Here is a 20699-nt window from a genome sequence, read left to right on the forward strand (position 1 = left end):
CCCTGTGCTCATCATATGCACATTTGGACTCCCAGGTCATATACCCAGAAGTCAGTCTTTGCTGGGAAAGCTCTATATCAGAAGTTTTGTCCTGGGAGGTAAGTATCGCTGCATGCCTTGGTTAGGAAATGCTGGTACAGTATGCATGCAAACAGGGCTGAAATGTATGGCAAAGACGGTCAATACATGATCCATCACGCCCCATGGGCCCTGTTACCCAGGTAATCAATCCTAGTATCTTACTTTTGCTTAACAATCACTGCATAGTGATTTCTGCTTAAGATTTACAAAGTGTGAATGCAGCATTATTTTCAGGCAGACATGCATACAGCTGACACCTTACATAGGGTTTTTATTATTATCATTGTCATCATGTCTACTGCAATAAACATAAATATAGCAAATATAAGGTATGCAACAAACACATATTTTAAGGTTTGCTGAAATCATGTCAGTCACCAACTTTGATTACTGATAACAAAGAGACTCTGCAATCAAATAAAATTTTGTTCCCTCAATCATAAAAATCGGACTAAATCCCAAATCTTGCTAAAACTTACTTAACTGGTCTTAATTCAAAACTGATCAGTGGACTTGTTGCATCTCTACGTTTAATATCCACATTGCTTAATGATATTTTTCAGGCTCCATTGCAACTATTAAGTTATTTGTCTTTTCAGGTGGTCATCATGATTGTGGCACTGGTGTATAATATACAGGAGGTAGAGCACTAATTGCCTGCACTTTGGTGTAAGCTTCTCCTCCGGAATCTAAACAATAAACCAAAGATCCCACACTGGTTGAAGGTCTTAGCGCAGTTGATGATTTCCGTAAGGTTGAGCACAGGTCGATTTCTGTGTAGAGATTTTGCTCTTCTGTCTCCTGCACAAATATTGGTATCTGCAATGGTGGAAATGTTTGCCCAGATTTTCCAGAGTCACGGGTGTTAGATTTCATCCACTAATAATAGAAAAATACAGATTATGTGAGAATCTATTACACTTATTCTGTGATACAACACAATGATAAGATTCAAAGTCTGGGTTTCTAAGGCTTGTCTGTGCTCCACAAATGTGTCTCTGGTTCCCTCAACAAATAACACAAAAATACTGTAACTTGAAGGGTTAGTTAAATGCAACAAACTGATGGGGCATATGTAACAGAATCTGAGTTTGAGGGAGGCAGGTGATGCCAGCCAAACACAGACTTTTTTCTTTAAAGCAGCAATCATTTAAAAGGCATGGTTTTGCCTTGTAATTGATTGTTGCCTTAAAAAACACTAAAAACTGTCTATCCGTGGCAGCCTTAACTAATAACTTACTAATAACATGGCTGCAAATGTATTGTAACCTTTACAAAAATACTTTGACCTATATAAGACATAACATCAAGATAGAAAACAATCATTAAGATTTTATAGCAATACATTTAGGCCAGTATTCAATGCCTCTGATTCGCCATATTTTCTGGGGAATCAGGCAATTCGCCGGGTTTACAGGGAATTTTCTCACAGAAAAAACAATTCGCCCTATTCAATGGACACAATTCTCTGCAAATGAAGAGCGAATGTCTGGCGATTCTCTGTTTGTGATTCTCGGCGATTCGCCAGTGGTTTTCAATGGGGTTTTTAGTGGAATTCGCCGAAAGTGTATTCAATGCTGTATTCAAAGTGGAGAACTGCTTTCTCCAGTGATTTTTCCCCCGGATTCTCCATTTTACATTCGTCATCTTTTTCTGGAGAACTGGAATGTGAAATTTTTTTTTCTGTGAAGGGGCATGCTATTTTTTATTCATGTGCTTGCAGCACATGAATATATATATATATATTTTTTTTAAATAATATATATATATTTTTTTTACACATTCACCAGCAGGGGGCCGAGCCGGGAGCCATTAATATTCATATATTCACTGCACACTGATCCCGATCATTACACATGCACGATCGGGACCAGTGTGTAGCGGCTCCCTAACACAGCCCCCTGCCAGCTCTGAGGGGCTCTCCCTGTGTCACCCACAGGCCTCCTTCACCCCCACAGTGTCCGGCGCAGGCAGGGAGGCTTCCATCTCCCTGCCTGCAGCCGTCCCCCGGCTCCCTGCGGCATTCGCCAGGGGGGGTTAAAATTTGCCGCCAAGGGCAGCAAGCCCCTGAGGCGTTGAATTGGGGGTAAGGGAGGGCTGGCAGCGAATGCTGCAGCCCTCCGGAACCCGGCGATTGTGCAGCGAATCCAAAACAGAATTCACTGCTCAAGGGGAATTAAAGGATTGAATGCCTGCCTTAGAGGGTTTCAGATTAATTTCCTGCATTTTGGTAAGAATATAACTACCCAAATCAGCAGTCTGAGTTTGCTTCATTATTGAAAATGTTCTGGCCAAACTAGAGCAATGATAGTTTATAGTTTATAAAAGTAATGAGGGATTGGGTGGAAGCGTCCACCCTTTTTTCTGTTTATCAGCTCATTTATCATCCTAACTTTTCTTTTCCAGAAATGTTATACAGTATGTCAGAGGGAAACACTTGCCAGATATCGAAAGTTTTTTTTCCCCCCAAAAGCTTTTTATAAAGATAGGTAAATGCTTCTTTATTAAACTAAATCAGTAACTTACCAGGGATCCTTTTATACCTCTCCTTTTTATTCCTAATTAAAAAAAAAAAATAACAACACATAACTATGTAATATTTTCAAGTACAAGATTATACAAACTGAAGGGGTCAGTACTATGCAAAGGTTTATATAACTCTTGCTGGTACTTTATATATCTCAATAATTATAGCTACATTCGTAATCTATTCCCATTCCTGTAATGCTCTGCTAACAGGAGAACATTTGAAAACAAAACAATTTGGAATAACTCTGGAATCTACTTCCCAGTATAAAAGCTTGATAAGACTCTAGTTCAGTGTTTTTCAACCACTGTGCCGTGGTACACTAGTGTGCCTTGAGCTGTTCTCAAGTGTGCCCCCAGATCTAGAGATGCCCAAACCAGTTTACAGCCACCACCAGTTCAATTATTTACTGGTCTCTTCTATTCATGTAGAGGGCCAATGATGCTATTTTTGTTACCTGTGGGGACCAGTGTAATTTTTTTTTTTTTATATGGGGGCCAATAGGTTTGATTTTTTTCCCTGTGGGGACCAATGTGTTTTGCCCTGTGGGGATCTCATGGTGTGTCTTGGCAAGTTTAAAATCTTATTTAGTGTGCCGCAAGGTAAAAAGGTTGAAATACACTGCTCTAGTTTATGCCCCACAGCTCCTCCCACTACAGACAAAGTCTGAAGGATTATATTTTTTGGGATCCCATTTGTGCACCCCACCATTACCTATATATATCTTTTACAACCCTTTAATCTCCACAACCTGAGAGATAATTTATCATCTTGAATATATTATAACTCCGACAGACATTAATACAACAAATAAATCTTGATACGAGCAGTGAGACAAAGTGACACATAAATGTAATTTTTAATCATTTGTAATAATACAAGTTACATTTTAATATACCCTATTTCTACTTCCATCCAGTTTTAGAAGATAATTGATAGAACCTTATTGTTGCCCATAGCAACATGCCATCTGAAATAGAACTCCCATCTTGGTAAAAAAAAAACGTAACATTAGATGCATATCGGTATTAGATCATGGCATTAGATCGGGATAGTTACATGGTTGCACAGTCTGCCTGTACAGATTTTTTTAGAGACTGTGAAAGAATCTTCCAGGAAAGGAATCTATTTGTGCACCTTAAGTGTGCTAGACCAGTGGTAGCCAACCCTAGCCCTCGAGAGCTACCAACAGTTCACATTTTCCAGACAACCTAGCTGCTGCACAGCTGCACTCATTAATCACTGACACATTTTAAAAGATACACAGATGGAGCTAATTAGCTCACTTGTGATTCTGTGAGGAGACCTGCAAAACATGCACTGTTGGTAGCTCTCGAGGACTAGGGTTGGCTACCCCAGTGCTAGACAGACCATCTAGAAGCAATAGTGCAAAACCAGGGCAGGGTGTGGTGTTACAGTGTCAGATGGCCACTGTCATTGAAGGACACCTTATTTTCCTGCAAATACAATTCCCGCATTCTGATTAAGTGACTTACCCTTCTTGGCACAGCAAGTCCTGAGCAGGAGAATGGTCACTAGAGCACACACTGACACAAAAACTAGGCTGCCGCCAACAGAGTAATATATCCATGTTGGTGTCTGATCTAGAAAAGAAATATATCATGTTGGTAATTTGGTATGCAAACAGTGTATGATAATACTACATAACTATTTTCTATTCTGTCTGTGCCATTTATTTAGCTTTATACCACTTTCACACTGCCTAAATGTTTTAAAAACCTATTTAAACGGCATTTAAAATGGGTCTGAGCCTTCACATTGCAGTAAATTACAGTTTTAAATACCGTTTAAATACCATTCACATCAGTCAACCCATTTAATCCTCTGAACACGTTTCAAGGCAGCCAGCCTATCATAGGTCTGTAGTCTGTTGTTTTTACTAAATACCGTTTCAGAGCCATTCTCACTGCATAAAAAACGGCTCTGAAACGTGTAGGACTCTGCTTTTTAAACGTTTTGAAATACCAGTTATCTTTAACCGGTAAATCAACTCTGGTGCTTTCCCACTGCAGCCTTAAACATAAAAAAAAAAAAAAAAACGGCAATATACCGTTTAACAAGTGCGTTGTGAAAGGGGTATTAGTGTACAAAGGTGACACAATACACATCATCACAATCATCATCATCATAAGTACAGGTTGAGTATCCCTTATCCAAAATGCTTGGGACCAGAAGAAATTTGGATAACGGATTATTCCGCATTTTGGAATATTTTTATATTTGAATGATGTATCCATATATATCTTGCATTTATGTTGTATATACACATCAAACACTTGAAATACACAAATATATTTTATTTGTGCATGAAATAAGGTTTTAAAAAAATTAAACAAAGTTTGTGTACTACAGTAGATCAGGCACTGAATGTGAATGACAAGCAATCATGTCCTTGCACATATTTAGTGCCAGTTACATGTTATTTCTCCAGTAGTGCCAGTTACAGATGTACCCAGTAGGTTTTTAGCAAAAAATAAAAAATAAAAGTACATTTTGGAGACTATGGTTTTCGGAATTATTTGGATAAGGGATACTCAACCTATAGTAGTAGTGGTAGTAGATAGTGCGCGTTTTGATTTTATATAAACAATAGCAAAGGCTGTAGCTTGCTCTCTGTTCCTCTGTCTGGCTAGCAGAAAAAGTTACATTCACTACATAACCATCTATATTTGATTAATGTGAGCCCTGCTATTAAATATAAAAAACAATAATAAAACGCTTTGAAGTCATGTAGTAGTAGCCATGTCTACTCCATTAGATATGTGGTGTCTGCCCATCAATTATCAAAAAAAGATAATAATTTGGACAGTGGATTATTGTTGGGTAATATTATTTTGTTCACTCTTTACCGTCATCATAAACAGGGGAAGTTTAGATTAATTTAGCACCTGTCCGACCCTGATTTGCTGTTTATGAATGCAATTCTCATGAATGCCGCATATGCTTTGCTATAATTACAGTATGCTAACTTGTACTGACAGGAATGTGTTTGGGCCTTTTTTATTGGGGCATCTGTAATATGAAGGCATGGTTGCACGACTTGGGAAAAGATTGCGAGAATATCGCAGCCTGCTAATTGCAGCAAATCCATTTGCAATCACTTACCATCAAATGATTTTTCCACTGTGTGCAGTCTGTGAGACTTACTTGGCAGGTGTGAAAGAAACAGGCTTATTGAGACCAGAGCTGACTTCACATGCCTCCCTTCAAACGCCTGGACATGCCTGCATTTTCCCTGACACTCCCAGAAATGGTCAGTTACTACCCCCAAATGCCGGCTTTCTGTCAATCAACTTGCGTACGGCCATCGATAAAAAAAGTAGCAGGATTTTATCGCAGGACGGCATCATTCATGAGCACTACGGGCCGCACGCATATGCAGTCTACCAATTATCACTGACATGCAAATTCACCCAGAGTTAGGGGTTTTGTTTTAGAGGGGGTTATCCCTTAGTTGGTTAGGTGAGTTTACTAGCGGCTCCTGTCTGTGGCAAACCTGTCTTTGGTAGTAAAGCATTACAAACACAGGCCGTTTTTTATGTCTTTGATGATGTTGGTCATCATCAGCATCTCTTTTGTCTGTAAAGTAATGTTACACTATATGAGCCACAGAAAGTGTTTTAGTTTGAGAAGTTTTAAAGGCATCATGATATTTAGGTATCTTTTTTATATCATACAAATCTTCGTGTGTGTTCTGTGTTGAATCATGATCAATGTGATTATTCATTTTCTTGCATCCCCTGAGCATGCTTCTGCAGGACCTAAGCACCCAAGGCTACTAATAGTTTTTGCTATGGTGGTGAAGGAGATGGAGATTGCTGGACTTGGGGGTTGGTGTGTAGGAGCTGACTACAAAATTAGTGCAGGTGGGTTATGTGTGCCACTAAGGGAGGATTTCCTGAAGTCTGTCGAGTTGGAGGAGACATCTGGATCATGTACCGAAACTGTCATCTGACATATAAGCAAATGCAATTGAAAGAATAGGTCAAAACCTGAAGAGAACAACAATGGCTTTGTGGGGCACACTTGTTAATAATGGATAAATTAATGAATTTAAAATATAACTTTTAATTATGATACTGAGCTCAAATATAATAGATGCGTAAATGTAATGACATAACATACAACATTAAACATAAATTAATTAGTAAATATCGTTTATGATAATGCCGCAGTCACAAGATTATAAAAGTGAACACATAATAGTTTTGGAGGCGAATGGTACTGTTGAGGATGATTTGTGTCATGCGTCTCCATTTCTGACTCTTTTTTGACAATAATTTGTTTATTTTTGAACTGCAATTGTTACTAATTGAACTGTTCAAATTTATCTGAAAGTATCTTATACCATTCGCCTCCAAAACTATTATGCTGGCTGTTTATCACTCTCCATTTTATCCCTACTGTATGTCTGAAAAAAAAAGTATCATAGCATTTAGATTATACTGTAATTATTTTATTTAATTACAGAGTATATATAAGCAATAATTCTTTTTTTTTATATAAATGGTGTTCATTATGATGTTAAATAAATAATTTTAGCCTCACTTTTGTAAATATTTATTATTATTACCAGTTATTTATATAGCGCACACATATTCTACAGTGCTTTATAGAGCATATTTGTGCATTCACATCAGTCTCTGCCCCAGTGGAGCTTACAATCTATATACCCTACCACACACACACACACACACTCTATGGTCCAATTTGTTGGGATCCATCAGTATATATCTGGATTGTAGGAGGAAACCCACGCTAGCACTGGGAGAATATACAAACTCCAATCAGTTAGAGCCATGGTGGCAAATATATTAACTATATTATAGGACATACTGAATGCATGCAAATAAATAAGACAATTTGTATGTTTCTATTCGCAGCCCCACGCTCTAATCCCTGCATTAGCATGAAAGTAAATGTGTACACCTACACATCCACTCAAATGCGGCCTCAAGGATGAATAATTGCTCACCATCTAATTATCCCCCCCCCTCCTTCCTTTGCAGATATAAGTCAGTCTAAACTGGCTTTTATCCTGGCCAGAGTTGGTCGAATTCAGGGTCTCTGACATCATGTGACGTCAGCAGCCCACCCCAAGCAGCCATCAATACGCCTGTGTCTGCAGGGGTATGCTCAGCATTTTTATGGGCATGCCCATAAAATGCTGGGTGTTCCCATGTCCCACCCCATGCCCACCCACTTCCGGCACCTTCTGGAGCAAATGGCCCGGAGAGTGTGAATCGTGCCGAAGCCACTTGTTCCCGGGAGTTTGCACATGCGCATTCTCATGCATGCACATGCGCAAACTCCGACCATCGGGGTCGGGGCCAAATTCAGTCCACGATGAGCAAGTCTGAATCAGCCCCTTTAGCATTAATCTATATAGAAAGTGACTAAGATATGTGTACCATTACTGCTGGAGGAAGAATTTGTCCAGTTGTGAGTTGTCCATAGTGTTACGAGGTAGATGGAGTGTTGTGAGGTAGATGGAGCGATAGCTGAAAAAAGAACAAGAAAACAAGACAAATTACATTAAAACAATATCAAGCCAGCATGAAAAGAAACACATTATTGGATTAAATGTTTGACCATATCAGCCATATTTGTCATTTGTCAGCAACACTTGTGGCAATGGTTCTCAAACTCACTGGTTTTCCAGGTGCACAGGTGCACTCATTATTCACCAACACATTTTAAAAGATCCACAGGTGGAGCTAATTATTTCCCTTGCGATTCTGTGAGGTGACCTTGGAAACATGCACTGTTTCAAGTCCTGAAAACCGAGTTTGAGAATCTTTGTTCTATGTCATTGAACGTCACTTGAGTTGAACACAAACTACATGACTAACTTCATACACAGCAGTACTGCCAAAATATCCTAATGCCGCAGCTGCTGGAATTTGTTAAGAGAATCCACCTGCGTACAGAGATGCACATCAGTTAGACATTGATCACATATTGGTCATACCTTCGAACTTCCTAGAAGCCCTTATTCAGAATTTCCACCAGAACTAAGATGCAGTTATTGGCTTTGACACATCTGTAAAATGATTGTGACACACCCACATTTGACAAGCCCACTCATTTTGCCTCCCAGAAATGTACACTGGCTGTCAATTCATTCGCATCCAAAACCTCCATCTCTAATCAATTACCAGACATGTTGCGATGCACAAAAAATCATTCAGGTCAGCAAACAATGATGTTGCATCCATCTCTAAATAAGGCCCCCAGTTATATTTTCAGCTTTAGTAGGGTTTGGTTAGGGATAGGAATATGGGTAGGGTTGAATATTTACTAGGATCTGTCGATATGTTGACCATTGAGATGCTGCTGCCAGCATTCCGACAGTCGAGATTGTGACTGCCGGGATTTCGTATCCACCCCCTATAGATACCTATATGGGAACCACTTATTTGGATCTTGGTGAGTGACCATATTGAGAATACTGTCTCAGAGTCTATTTTCATTCTGGTTAAAATTATACTGGTCATACTGGGCCCATCATACACCTGTACTGGTGATGAACATCAAGCATAACATGACATAGGGCAGGTGACATCCTGCACAATTTTACAATCACACAATATTGAGAATTAAGAATTCTGGAGCAGATTCATGGCCACAAGATTCATGGCAGATTGCGCTGCCTGCTGACAGGACACTGCCATTGTCCCTGCAACACACTCTGAGCTCCAGAGGGAGCTGTCAATTACCGCCGGCTGGAGAGATCCCTGCACACAGCGGCGCAGCACTTAACAACACTGTCCTGCCTCACAGACCCACAGCTTCTGCCACAGAGACCTCCATCCATCTACTGCAGAACAACGATAAGTACCTGCACCATACACCTGAATACCTGTGTATACAGTAGCTGCCTGTAATGTTATGCATGCTACAGTATATTCTGCATACCTGCAAGTTAGCCCTTTCAGCACCTGTTAACTGTGCTCATTACTGTTAATAAACCTACATTCCTGGTTAAGCTTCCAAATGTGTGTTCTCTAACAACACCACAAGCACCGCCATATACTCTGCCAACATACAATCCATCACAAGTACCAAAAATCATCTGAATTACAACTGTCAGGATGTAAAGACAATTTCTTTAGTTTACCTGTAGATGTGGGAGGTGCGAGTGATATCTGATTTTCTTTATTATTTCCACCTTGTTGTGTTGTTGAAGGGGCAGAAGTCATAGCGATGTAGTCCACTTCCGAATACTCTGCTATACAGAGAACACAAAATGGATTTTACAGTATATATATAATATAGATCAGGGCTGGGCAACACCGGCCCTCCAGATGTTAATGAACTACACATCCCAGGATGCTTTGCATTAGTTTTGCTATCTGGCCATGCTGAAACTGATGCAAGGCATGCTGGGATGTGTAGTTCATCAACATCTGGAGGGCCGCTGTTGCCCAGCCCTGATATAGATCAACGGATTTGGTTACATTGGTTAATTATTATATTCAGCTGTTTCAATCAGACCCATTGCCACAGGTGTATAAAACTCAAAGAACCTAGACATGCAGTCTCCATTTAAAAACATATGTAATACAAAAAGGTTGTTCTGAAGAGCTTAGTGGCTTTAAGCATGGTACTGTGATAGGATGCCACCTTTGCAATAACACAGTTAGGATATTTCATTGCCCACAGTAAGGGATATTATTAGAAAGTGGTAGTGTTAAGGAACAGTTTGTGTAAGGCATTTTTTATATAGCCCTTGTTTTGTGCCCCAGTGGTTTGATGAGTTCGATGTGGAAGAATGTGACTGGTCTACACAAAGCCCTGATCTCAACCCCATCGAGCACCTTTGAAATTAACTAGAACAGCATACCCTCCAACATGACCTATTCCATTAGGTACAAAGGGGCAGATGTATTAAGCCTTAACAAGAGATAAATGCAAGGGTGATAAGGAGAGATAAACGTCCAGCCAATCACCTCCGAACTGCCATGTTACAGGCTGTGTTTGAAAAAAGTTAGTAAGGAGTTGATTGGCTCTACGTTTATCTCTCTTTATTACCCTTGCATTTATCTCTTGTTAAGTCTTAATACATCTGCCCCACAATGCTCTGTTCCTAGACTTCCTTGTCAGTGGCAATTGCAGATGTGAGCCTGCAGCACAGTCCAATATTCAAAAAGGGGAACAACACCTACTGCCACCCCAAACATCACTGTCCAGGACTCACTGACATTTTATGTGACCCCCCCCCCCCCCTCATTGAATTTTGGACTGTGGTGGAGTCCATCTCTGTAACTGCCACTGGCAGGGAAGACCAGGAACAGAGCATTTTGTAACTAATAAAATGGGTCATGTTGGAGGGTATGGAACAGACACTGCAATACAGGCCTTCTCGTCCAACATCAGTGTCTGTCCTCATAAATGCTCTATAGAATGGATGGGCACAGATTCCATTAGAAACACTCCAAAATCTTCCAAGAAGTGTGTGTGTGTGTGTGTATGTATGTGTGTGTATAATATATATACATATATATATATATATATATATATATATATATATATATATATTACAGTTTTTTCAAAGGTGACGTACTCCAAGTGATGATGTAAGTATAGCCGGTGCCAGGCACATAGAAAATGAATAAAAGCACTTACCCCTTCAGGTTATCCTGACAGCTGTTTCAACTGCTCCTTGGCCTCTGATGAAAACAGCCAAGGAGCAGTTGAAACAGCTGTCAGGATAACAGCTGTCACCATTGCAACTATGTCTTTGCATTAAAACACTATTTTTCTTTCACCAACTGCTGAACTGCTGAGTGCTGGCTCCAATTCCTTTCCCTGAAGGGGTAAGTCCTTTTATATATATATATATACAGTATATATATATATATATATATATATATATATATATATATATATATATATATATATGTACATACATACATTTAATTAGGTAGCAAAACTTTATCTAATACCCCGTTCCCACTGCAGCTCTTTAACTGTAAATTGCCATTTTTTTAGCCTTTTTAAACAGGTAGAGCTGCAGTAGGAAGGCTCCTGGTTGCTTCACCCGTTTAACAAATAACGGTATTTGTTAAACGGGTAAAAAGCAGTGTTTTACCCATTTAAGAGCTGTTTTTTTGGCAGTGGGAAAGGGTCTTAAACGGTATTTAGTAATAATAATAAAGGTTAAGAATATGATTGGCTGATGACTGTACACACCACATCCTTTGGGGCAAGAAAAGTCAATTTATATGACAGCCCATGTTTACAATGGCTTTAAAAATGTTGCTTTATGGTTTAAAAGAGTACAATGTGTATGTGACAAAAAGGGTATTTAAATGGCAATTTACCGTTTATGAGCTGCAGTGGGAAAGGGTCTTTATGGCTCTTACCCATTTACAAATATCGGGTCATTACCCGTTTAGGCAGTGGGAAAGCAGCATGAAAGTTTTGGTAGCAGGTATACATTGATTACTAGCAGATGACATCTACAAGATATTTTTATAATCCACTGAACACTGAACTCATTGCCATTGTTACCTGTAGATGTGGAGGGTGTCGGTGATGTCTTTATGTTTTTGTCATAGCTTGTTTGATGTTCAGATGTCTGGGAGATGCGAGTAATTAAGGATGGGATCGCAGTTATGGAATCTGCTTATTAAAAAAAAGCATACTATATAAAGTGCTTTAGGAGAAAGTTTTCATCATATATTTAAATTGAGGATGGTCTGAATAGGAAAAATACTAACAAATCAGGCGCAGATTTACAAATAATTAATTACTCTAAATATATATACAGTATATATATATATATATATATATATATATGTATATATATCACAATTCAATAAGAGTGCTTATACTTGGAATATATGTGCGGCTCCCAAGGTAACAATAATAGTTAAGGAACAAAAAAAGACTGATTAAAGAGAGCGCATGTACCTGTATACCAATATATATGATTTTATTAAAAAAGACAATGATTAAAAATACATTTAATAATATCAACCCTGATATATTGGTATACATGCGCTCTCTTTAATCAGTCTTTTCATATAGTTATACTTATTCCGGTACTCTTTACCTAGAACGGCGCCCGCGATTAGAATCGCGGGCGTCGGGGGTAAAAAATCGCGGTCATCGCGGGCATCGCGGGTAAATCGCGGGTACATCAAAATCGTGTACCCGCGATGACCGCGATTTTCCCATAGGGAACAATGTTAAAAAGCCTGATTGACCGCGATTTTACTTTAAAATGCCTCAATGCCCGCGATTTTCACATAGGAATCAATGTTAAATGGGCTACAAAGCCCAAATAGGCAGAATTAACCCTTAAATGTCACCCCAATTTTTGTACGCCACCCCACGATCCACGCCAACCCGAAGCGTGGCGAGCGCAGCGAGCCCGCGAGGGGCGGCGGTACGCGTCCTCCGACCTTTTCATGCCCTACTATCCACGTCGGCGTGGAGTTGAGAATAGAATAGTGTGGCGAGCGCAGCGAGCCACCGAGCCCGAAGCGTGGCGAGCGGACGCGGATACCTTCACAGTTATACGCGTCCCCTCGCGGGCTTCACAGGTATCCGTGGCGAAAAGCGGACACCTGTGAAGCCCGCGAGGGGACGCGTTTACCTGTGAAGGTATCCGCGTCCCCTCGCGGGGCTCGCTGCGCTCGCCACGCTTCGGGCTCGGTGGCTCGCTACGCTCGCCACACTATTCTATTCTCAACTCCATGCCGACGTGGATAGTAGGGCATGGAAAGGTCGGAGGACGCGTACCGCCGCCCCTCGCGGGCTCGCTGCGCTCGCCACGCTTCGGGTTGGCGTGGATTGTGGGGTGGCGTACAAAAATTGGGGGGACATTTAAGGGTTAATTGTGCCTATTTGGGCTCTGTAGCCCATTTAACATTGATTCCTATGGGAAAATCGCGGGCATTGAGGCATTGAATGCAAAATCGCGGTCAATCAGGCTTTTTAACATTGTTCCCTATGGGAAAATCGCGGTGATCGCGGGCATCGCGTCGCGGCCGTTTATGTACTGCCCGCGATGCCGCGATCACCGCGATGGGCGCCGTTCTAGGTAAAGAGTACCCTTATTCCCTCTTAGAACATAGGCTGCTCATTGTAACTATCTCAAGACATAGTTTAACACACGCCTTAAACCCATGGGACATAGATTTCCTGTCCTCCCCAGACTCCGAAACATAGATTACCTATCCTATCCACTCCCATGAGACATAGAGTACTCACACTCTGCTCACCTTGGCAGACTTGTTTCCTCCCCATATTTCAGCTGGATTCCATGGTGGCAGCCTTGTTGCATATCCAAGACAAGATGGCCAACAAGCAGATCTACAAAAGATCACTTATCCCAGTATAAAGCAAGTGACTTACCAGATATGCTGACATTTCTACTAATCAGTGAGTCAATCCATCTCCCAAGTTTGTTTATCTGATAACCGCAGGTAAATTCCCCACTGGTCTCTCGTACAGAGATAACTATTTCATTGATGACCATTTCTGTAAAGGACTCTGTTGAAAGGATTTTCTGTGTATTCCAGTAAAATGTAAACTGTTTCCTTTCAGAGCCTCCTGCCACAGAACAAATCAGATCTATGCGCTTTTCACCCTTGTATAGCTGCTGTGATTGTCTCAGGGAAATAGATGGCACTGGAGGACGGTCTGTAAGAAACAAAAGTATTTAATTTATCTACAGTACTGTTTATAAGGAAATCGACTCCAAATATGTCATGTTGTAAGGTAATGAGAGCTGGTACAAATTCTGACCCCTCTTGCCAGTGTCAGTGATACACAAAAGAGATTACAGCAGCTGTGACTGAGGGAGGCAGTAGCATCAGGAGCAGAGGTCAGGAGAAAGTATTAGGGTGGGGAGGAAAGATAGAAGGCTGTGGAGAGAGAGGGAGGTGGAGAGAAAGTGTTTGGGCCCAGTAGAAAGATAAGAGGGCAGAAAAATGGAGATAAAAATCCTGATTTAGAGTTGATCGTAAATGCTAAATCTTTCTCAAATGGGCCAAACTATGCTGCACTGCAGGTAAGGCCAACGCTCACCTGACTCCACGGGGGTCTGGGCTACAAAGTGCCGCCCTCCAGTGGCCTGGCTGCGCCCCAGGCAAATGCCTAGAGCTGCCTAGTGGTGGCACCTGCCCTGGTAACAGCCATGAGACTGCAGCTGAGCAGGACTAAATTTCAGCTGTGGCCAAACCATACTGAAACTGGGCTGCGAGTGGACTGGATCTGGGCTGCGACTGGACTGGATCTGGGGTGTGACTGAAATAGGCTGGATTTGGGCTGTGACTGAGCCAAACTGTATCCAGCAGTGCTGACACAGGAATTAAAACCAGCTACCTCAGGAAGCACAGAAGTCCCCCCAGCTTGAAGTGAATAGACACTGTGCGTCTATTCAGTGATATAAAAACGGGAGCGTGGCCTCATTTGCATAGGCCATGTCATCATTTACATATGCCATGCCCCCTCTCCGTGCGCGCGCGGCTCCGCTGTTCGAGTGTCCCTCTTTGGCTGCTTCAGAAGTTGGGAGGTATGAAACAACTGCCATTGAAACGAAAACCTCAATGGTAGTGAAACATAGCAATGTGATGTCCATCCCTTGTGGGGATGTGAATGCGTGTCACCATCATTGCAGGGGGCACACCTTTCTAACAATATCTAGTTCTCTCCTATCAAAATACAGACACATCACTTAAGCAGCCTGCAAACAACAGGCGGCCAGCAGAATGTTTGGTTTGAGAGAAAGTAGAAAGTGAAAGTGTTTGGCCAGAAGAAGAGCAAAAACATTGAATGCTTTCATCTATAAGCACTCACTTCAGTGTTGTGTAACTCTATCAATATACTGAATAAAAGTAATCTGACCCAAAATATTTTTGACTCAAGGAAATTATTTATTCATAATATTTACTGATCCACTACTGGAAGTTTTGGGAAGGTAGATATTAATACACGATGTTTCATAATATAAGAGTCTGTGACAGTAATTCATAATGCACATTGGATATTTGTTAGGAATTAGCTCATTTAAGATGAAAATGATTAGTATTCACAAACGTATTGTGCCAGGGTGTAGAGGCAGCAGCTTGCAGCTTCTTACGTTGGAATCTGACAACTGTTGCTTCTCCACACGTTTAAGGTGCTGTGGATGTGGCAGTAGGATATGATGTCTTATCCCATCATTACACACCCAGTAATATAATGTGCTGCCCTGTCCTTGCTCCTCACTAGGCAAAGGTGATAGGTTGGGCTGCTCCCAAGGAAGGCACTCCTGGGTCCTCACTCAGAACTCACACATCAGGAAAAGAAAGGAGACTCTAGTGACTCATTTGGTGACTTGTTAATTAACAATAACAAATGGAGCAAGTTTATTTTTGTACGAGATTCCTTCTTCAAAGTGAGACTTTTTTTAAATGAGGAACAGAACTTTGTTGTTTATCTGAAATTCCTGTTTATACAACGTATCAGGAATACAAGGTACAGTAACTGATTCCCTTTACCACTGCCTTAAAAATATTCAGGTTGTTGCACATGAATGCTCATCAACTTAGGTTTTTGCACAGTGAAAAATCATAGTTACAGTACCTACCCTCCTGCATTCTGCAGGAGACTCCCTGAAATAACAGCAATCTCCCTCTCTCCCTCATTAGTCTAGCAATCTCCCTCATTTCACCTAGCCCACAATACACTGTTACATTTTTGGGGAAAAAAGGAATGGGAGATAGATAAATTTACATTGAATCATCAGCACCATTTCCCAGCACAAGTATAGTATCTCTTACTAACTGCTTTGGGGCTCATCTGCCTTTGGATATAATTAATTTTAAAACACACACTCACGCTTCTGGGCACCACGTTCACAATCTCTTTTCACAGTCACAAACATATATGGAACTAGGCGCTGCCTTTGGGTGGAGCATGAAACGCCCCCTCAATGGGGCTCTGTGCAAAATTCTTCTACCAACTATAATCTCCCTGAAACTAGTTGTCAAAAGTAGGCAAGTATGTGGAAAATGGGTCCAGTTTCTCTGGAATTCAACCCAGGTAGCGACTAGGGTTGGTCACAGGACCTGGGTTAAGGGGCAGTGTAAATGGATTGCCCGGGACATCCTGTATACAGCATACCATACCTCCTGAGTCGCCTTGTCCCATGGGTGGTTGGTAGGTTACAGGATACAGCACATACTGTCAGTGTGTCTTCATTGCTATGCAGACAGCAGCGCCGCCTGGGTATCAGTGTGTGCCGGAGCCTGGGGGAAGCCCAGCAGCTTCCAGAGTGCTGAATTTGCCCAAGCGTGAATTGGGCAATTTCTAATCTGCCAGTAATCCTGGCATTGGAGATTATGTCATCTCAATGCACCAGACAAAAATACACGGTACTTGTTTCCTAGCACGGCCACACCGATTTACATCGGGGTGGTCGTGTCGGAAAAATCGGGTCGATCGCATCGCATGCGATTTGGTCGCATGCGATGCGATCGACGCGACCGACCCGATTTTTTGATTGAATGAAATGTAAATCGGGTCCCTGGGACCCGATTTTACATTGGATTCAATGTAAAATATTCCCAACCCCCCCAAATTTAACGGCGTAAACCCCACCCCACGATAGACGCCAGCCCGAAGCGTGGCGAGGGGACGCGTATACCTGTGAAGTTATACGCGTCCCCTCGCGGGGCTCGCTGCGCTCGCCACGCTTCGGGCTCGGTGGCTCGCTGCGCTCGCCACACTATTCTATTCTCAACTCCACGCCGACGTGGATAGTAGGGGAATGAAAAGGTCGGAGGACGCGCACCGCCGCCCCTCGCGGGCTCGCTGCGCTCGCCACGCTTCGGGTTGGCGTATATCGTGGGGTGACGACGGGGACATCTATAATGTGAAATGGGTCATATTGGCCCATTTCACATTTTTCACATTTTCTCACGATTTCAATGTTAAAAAATATTTTAACATTGAAGCCTATGGAAAAATCGGGGGCATCGTGTCGGGACCAATGTTAATGGTCCCGACCGACGCGATGCCCCCGATATTTTACCTTTCCCGACACGATTTCAATGTTAAAATATTTTTTAACATTGAAGCCTATGGAAAAATCGGGGACATCGCGTCGGTCGCGTCGGGACCAATGTTAATAGTCCCGACCAACGCGATGCCCCCGATATTGTGTCTTAGCCGGCCAAATGGACCTGATTTCAAAGGAAATCGGGTCCATCGTGTGGATCGTGCAACTTAACTTAAAGGTACACGATCCATAAGATTGTGGCCGTGCTAGGAAACAAGTACCAAATACACTACATCCACGTGCAGTGTAAACAGCGCTGGCCTGGATCCAGGTCAGACCAGGGACTTTGGTGGAAAAGGAGTATTAACCAGACAATTACAGGAATATTGTGTAATCAGCCTTCTAGCATTTAGGAAGATAACATATACAGTTAGGTCACCTCCTAACTTTTGGAAGTGTAAATTGGGACCTTTTTGGAAAGGTGACCCCAGCAAAGCATACTCCCACTCCGTCTCCCTGGTAAATACCCAACTGGTCACTAGGCAACGGAGATACCAGGTGGCCGCATTAGATCTTGGCAGCTGTCAAGTGGGATTCTACCTTTCTACCATGTCTGTTGGTACTGCACACTGAGGACCACCCTATTCAATTAACCCTTTGAGTGCTGTGAACGATATGCTCACATATTAAAGTAATTATTAATAAAAGTTATATTTGACTGTTAAAGTACCTCTTTGTGCACTATTCAGGGAAATTAACCCTATCATCTCTCCCAACTGAATAGTCATGTGGTCTTCAGCCAACTGAGTCCTAACAGCCTCCTAAGTACTGGTGTGTAAACTAACACTAAGGAAACAGCAGGTGGTTGTTATAGGTGGAAGATCTTCCCTCTAGGGGTCTCACATAATTATGCTGTAGTCCCGTACCCCCTGCCAAAGTCAGGATTGCCAGATGGTATATGTTAAGAATGGTGTTTTTCAACGAATGTGGGTATTGTTGGAAAACCCAGCATTCCTATTAATGGAAGGTATAGTACTTATTAAGGATAGCATATTTCCTCAAATGTAATGTCCCATGCATTGTTAACACCACTTCTCCTATCTGCTGAACATATAGGTTCATTTTGGCTATATAACCAATAATCTGCATGTTCATCGGGTCCAGGTGAATGAATGATATCGATTACAGAGTCCTGTACATTCACATTAAACCTCAATATACAGAGGGGGACCCAGGTTTAATCCCAAAATGTTGGTTATAAGTTTTGGCTGCTTTTACACCGCACATACTCGGCAATAACCCGGATCAAGGATACAGTGGGAAAGGGGTATACATTGATCTATTAAGCATGCACGTTTGTATAATTCAAGATTAGGAGCAGCCTTGGGATTAGCTCTAATTAGAGGAGTTCCAGATAATCTTGGTAGAAACATAGAAACATAGAATTTGACGGCAGATAAGAACCACTTGGCCCATTTAGTCTGCCCCTTTTTTAAACATGTTACCTCAAACCATATTTGATCCTTATTTTTTTGTAAGGATATCAATATGCTTATCCCAAGCATGTTTAAATTGTACTACTGTATTTGCGTCTACCACCTCTGTTGGGAGGCTATTCCACTTATCTACTACTCTTTCTGTAAAGTAATTCTTCCTCACATTTCCCCTGAATCTTCCTCCCTCTAGTTTCAGTGCATGTCCTCGTGTTCTGTTGCTCCTCTTCCTGTGAAGAATGTCACCCACCTGTACCTTGTTAAAACCCTTGATATATTTGAAAGTTTCTATCATGTCCCCCCTTTCCCTTCTCTGCTCTAAAGTATACATATTAAGATATTTTAGTCTTTCCTGGTACGTTTTGTGATGTAGGCCATGCACCATTTTAGTTGCTCTTCGTTGTACAGAGATTTTCCAGAGAACAGTATAAGTAACTGCATACAATTTGGACAATAAACGGTCAGGGATTATATATGGATTGGCCTGGACGCGATAGAAAATCTTTGGCAGTAACATTATTTTTACTGAGGCCAATTGACCTAACCAAATAAACATTTAGGGCCAAATGTAATAGAGTGTGAGATTCAGAAAGTGACAGATTTTGGGAGAGTTTTCCCATTTTTTTTTAAAGTGGCTATCATTTACATTGTACAAAATGGGTTGTTTCACAATGTAATTGATTGCCACTTTAAAAAAATGGGAAAACTCTCCCAAAATCTCTCATTTTCTGAATCACACATCCTAATGTACATTTGGCCCATATTTTCTTTATGCATGCAGCCTGTGTTTTATGTAACACAGGCTTCATGATCTGTCTATGCATTCTGCTCTGCCTTACTGGGCATGTGAAGAGTTTGGGTGGGGTTTTACTTCAAAGTGAGATCTATATTGCAGTGTAAAAATAAAGCAGTCAGTATTTTCCCTGCACAGAAACCTCACCCTAATCTAATTTTCTCTGCACATTTTACATCTGCCCCCCTGCAGTGCACATGGTTTTGTCCATCTAAGAAGGAATTTGTCAGAAAGAGTGAACCAAAATAACCCCCATAACATCAAAGGAGGATTTTCTACGAGGCAATCTAGGCATCTGCCTAGGGCCCAGCAGGCCCCAATGGGCCCCATAAAGATAGCCTGGTGGTCCTAAATGTTCACAGAAGTGCATTGTGCGACCACAGCATGACTAGGGTGACAAATTTGCCCCCCAAATTGCCAGGACTCGAATCCTGAGATTGGAGTCTCCAATCCCGGGATTTCGGGAATAGACTGCGCATGCATAGTCTATTGCCAGTCAGAGTCTGGTAGTCTTGTCTGTGTGACACAGTCAGAGGTCACGCAGCACAGCCCCCCTGGTTGCACCCCCACACTGCCACTCTCTATTCCCAGCCGCACCGCCAATTCCCGGACCTTCTTAGTTGTACAGCCGCTCCCGGATGCTCTGCCTCCTCCGCCCACACTGTTCCCAGTCACACCGCCCGCCCTGTTCCCGGGCACGCCGCCTAAGTAAGTAAATGTGGGGGGCAGGCACTTGGAGGAGGGGTTGGAGGGTGGAGGTTTTTATTAGGGAGGCTAATCCCGGGA

General features: G+C 41.8%; 1 protein-coding gene across 1 annotated transcript in view; it reads right to left on the reverse strand.

Annotated features, from left to right (window-relative positions):
* Positions 1-462: 462 nt before the first annotated feature.
* The window catches only part of LOC146029622 (uncharacterized), a 42449-nt gene continuing 22212 nt past the window's right edge, over positions 463-20699 (reverse strand). Inside the window, exons 5-11 of the mRNA XM_083158360.1 lie at positions 13997-14284; positions 12146-12256; positions 9750-9860; positions 8041-8130; positions 4105-4212; positions 2608-2639; positions 463-960 (exon numbers count right to left, since the gene is read on the reverse strand). Coding sequence (XP_083014486.1) covers positions 688-960; positions 2608-2639; positions 4105-4212; positions 8041-8130; positions 9750-9860; positions 12146-12256; positions 13997-14284 — 1013 coding nt within the window. The 3' untranslated portion in view covers positions 463-687. The remainder of the gene's footprint in view (positions 961-2607; positions 2640-4104; positions 4213-8040; positions 8131-9749; positions 9861-12145; positions 12257-13996; positions 14285-20699) is intronic.

This window comes from Crinia signifera, chromosome 1, assembly GCF_055691185.1.
Source record: "Crinia signifera chromosome 1, ASM5569118v1, whole genome shotgun sequence".
NCBI classification, from domain to species: domain Eukaryota; kingdom Metazoa; phylum Chordata; class Amphibia; order Anura; family Myobatrachidae; genus Crinia; species Crinia signifera.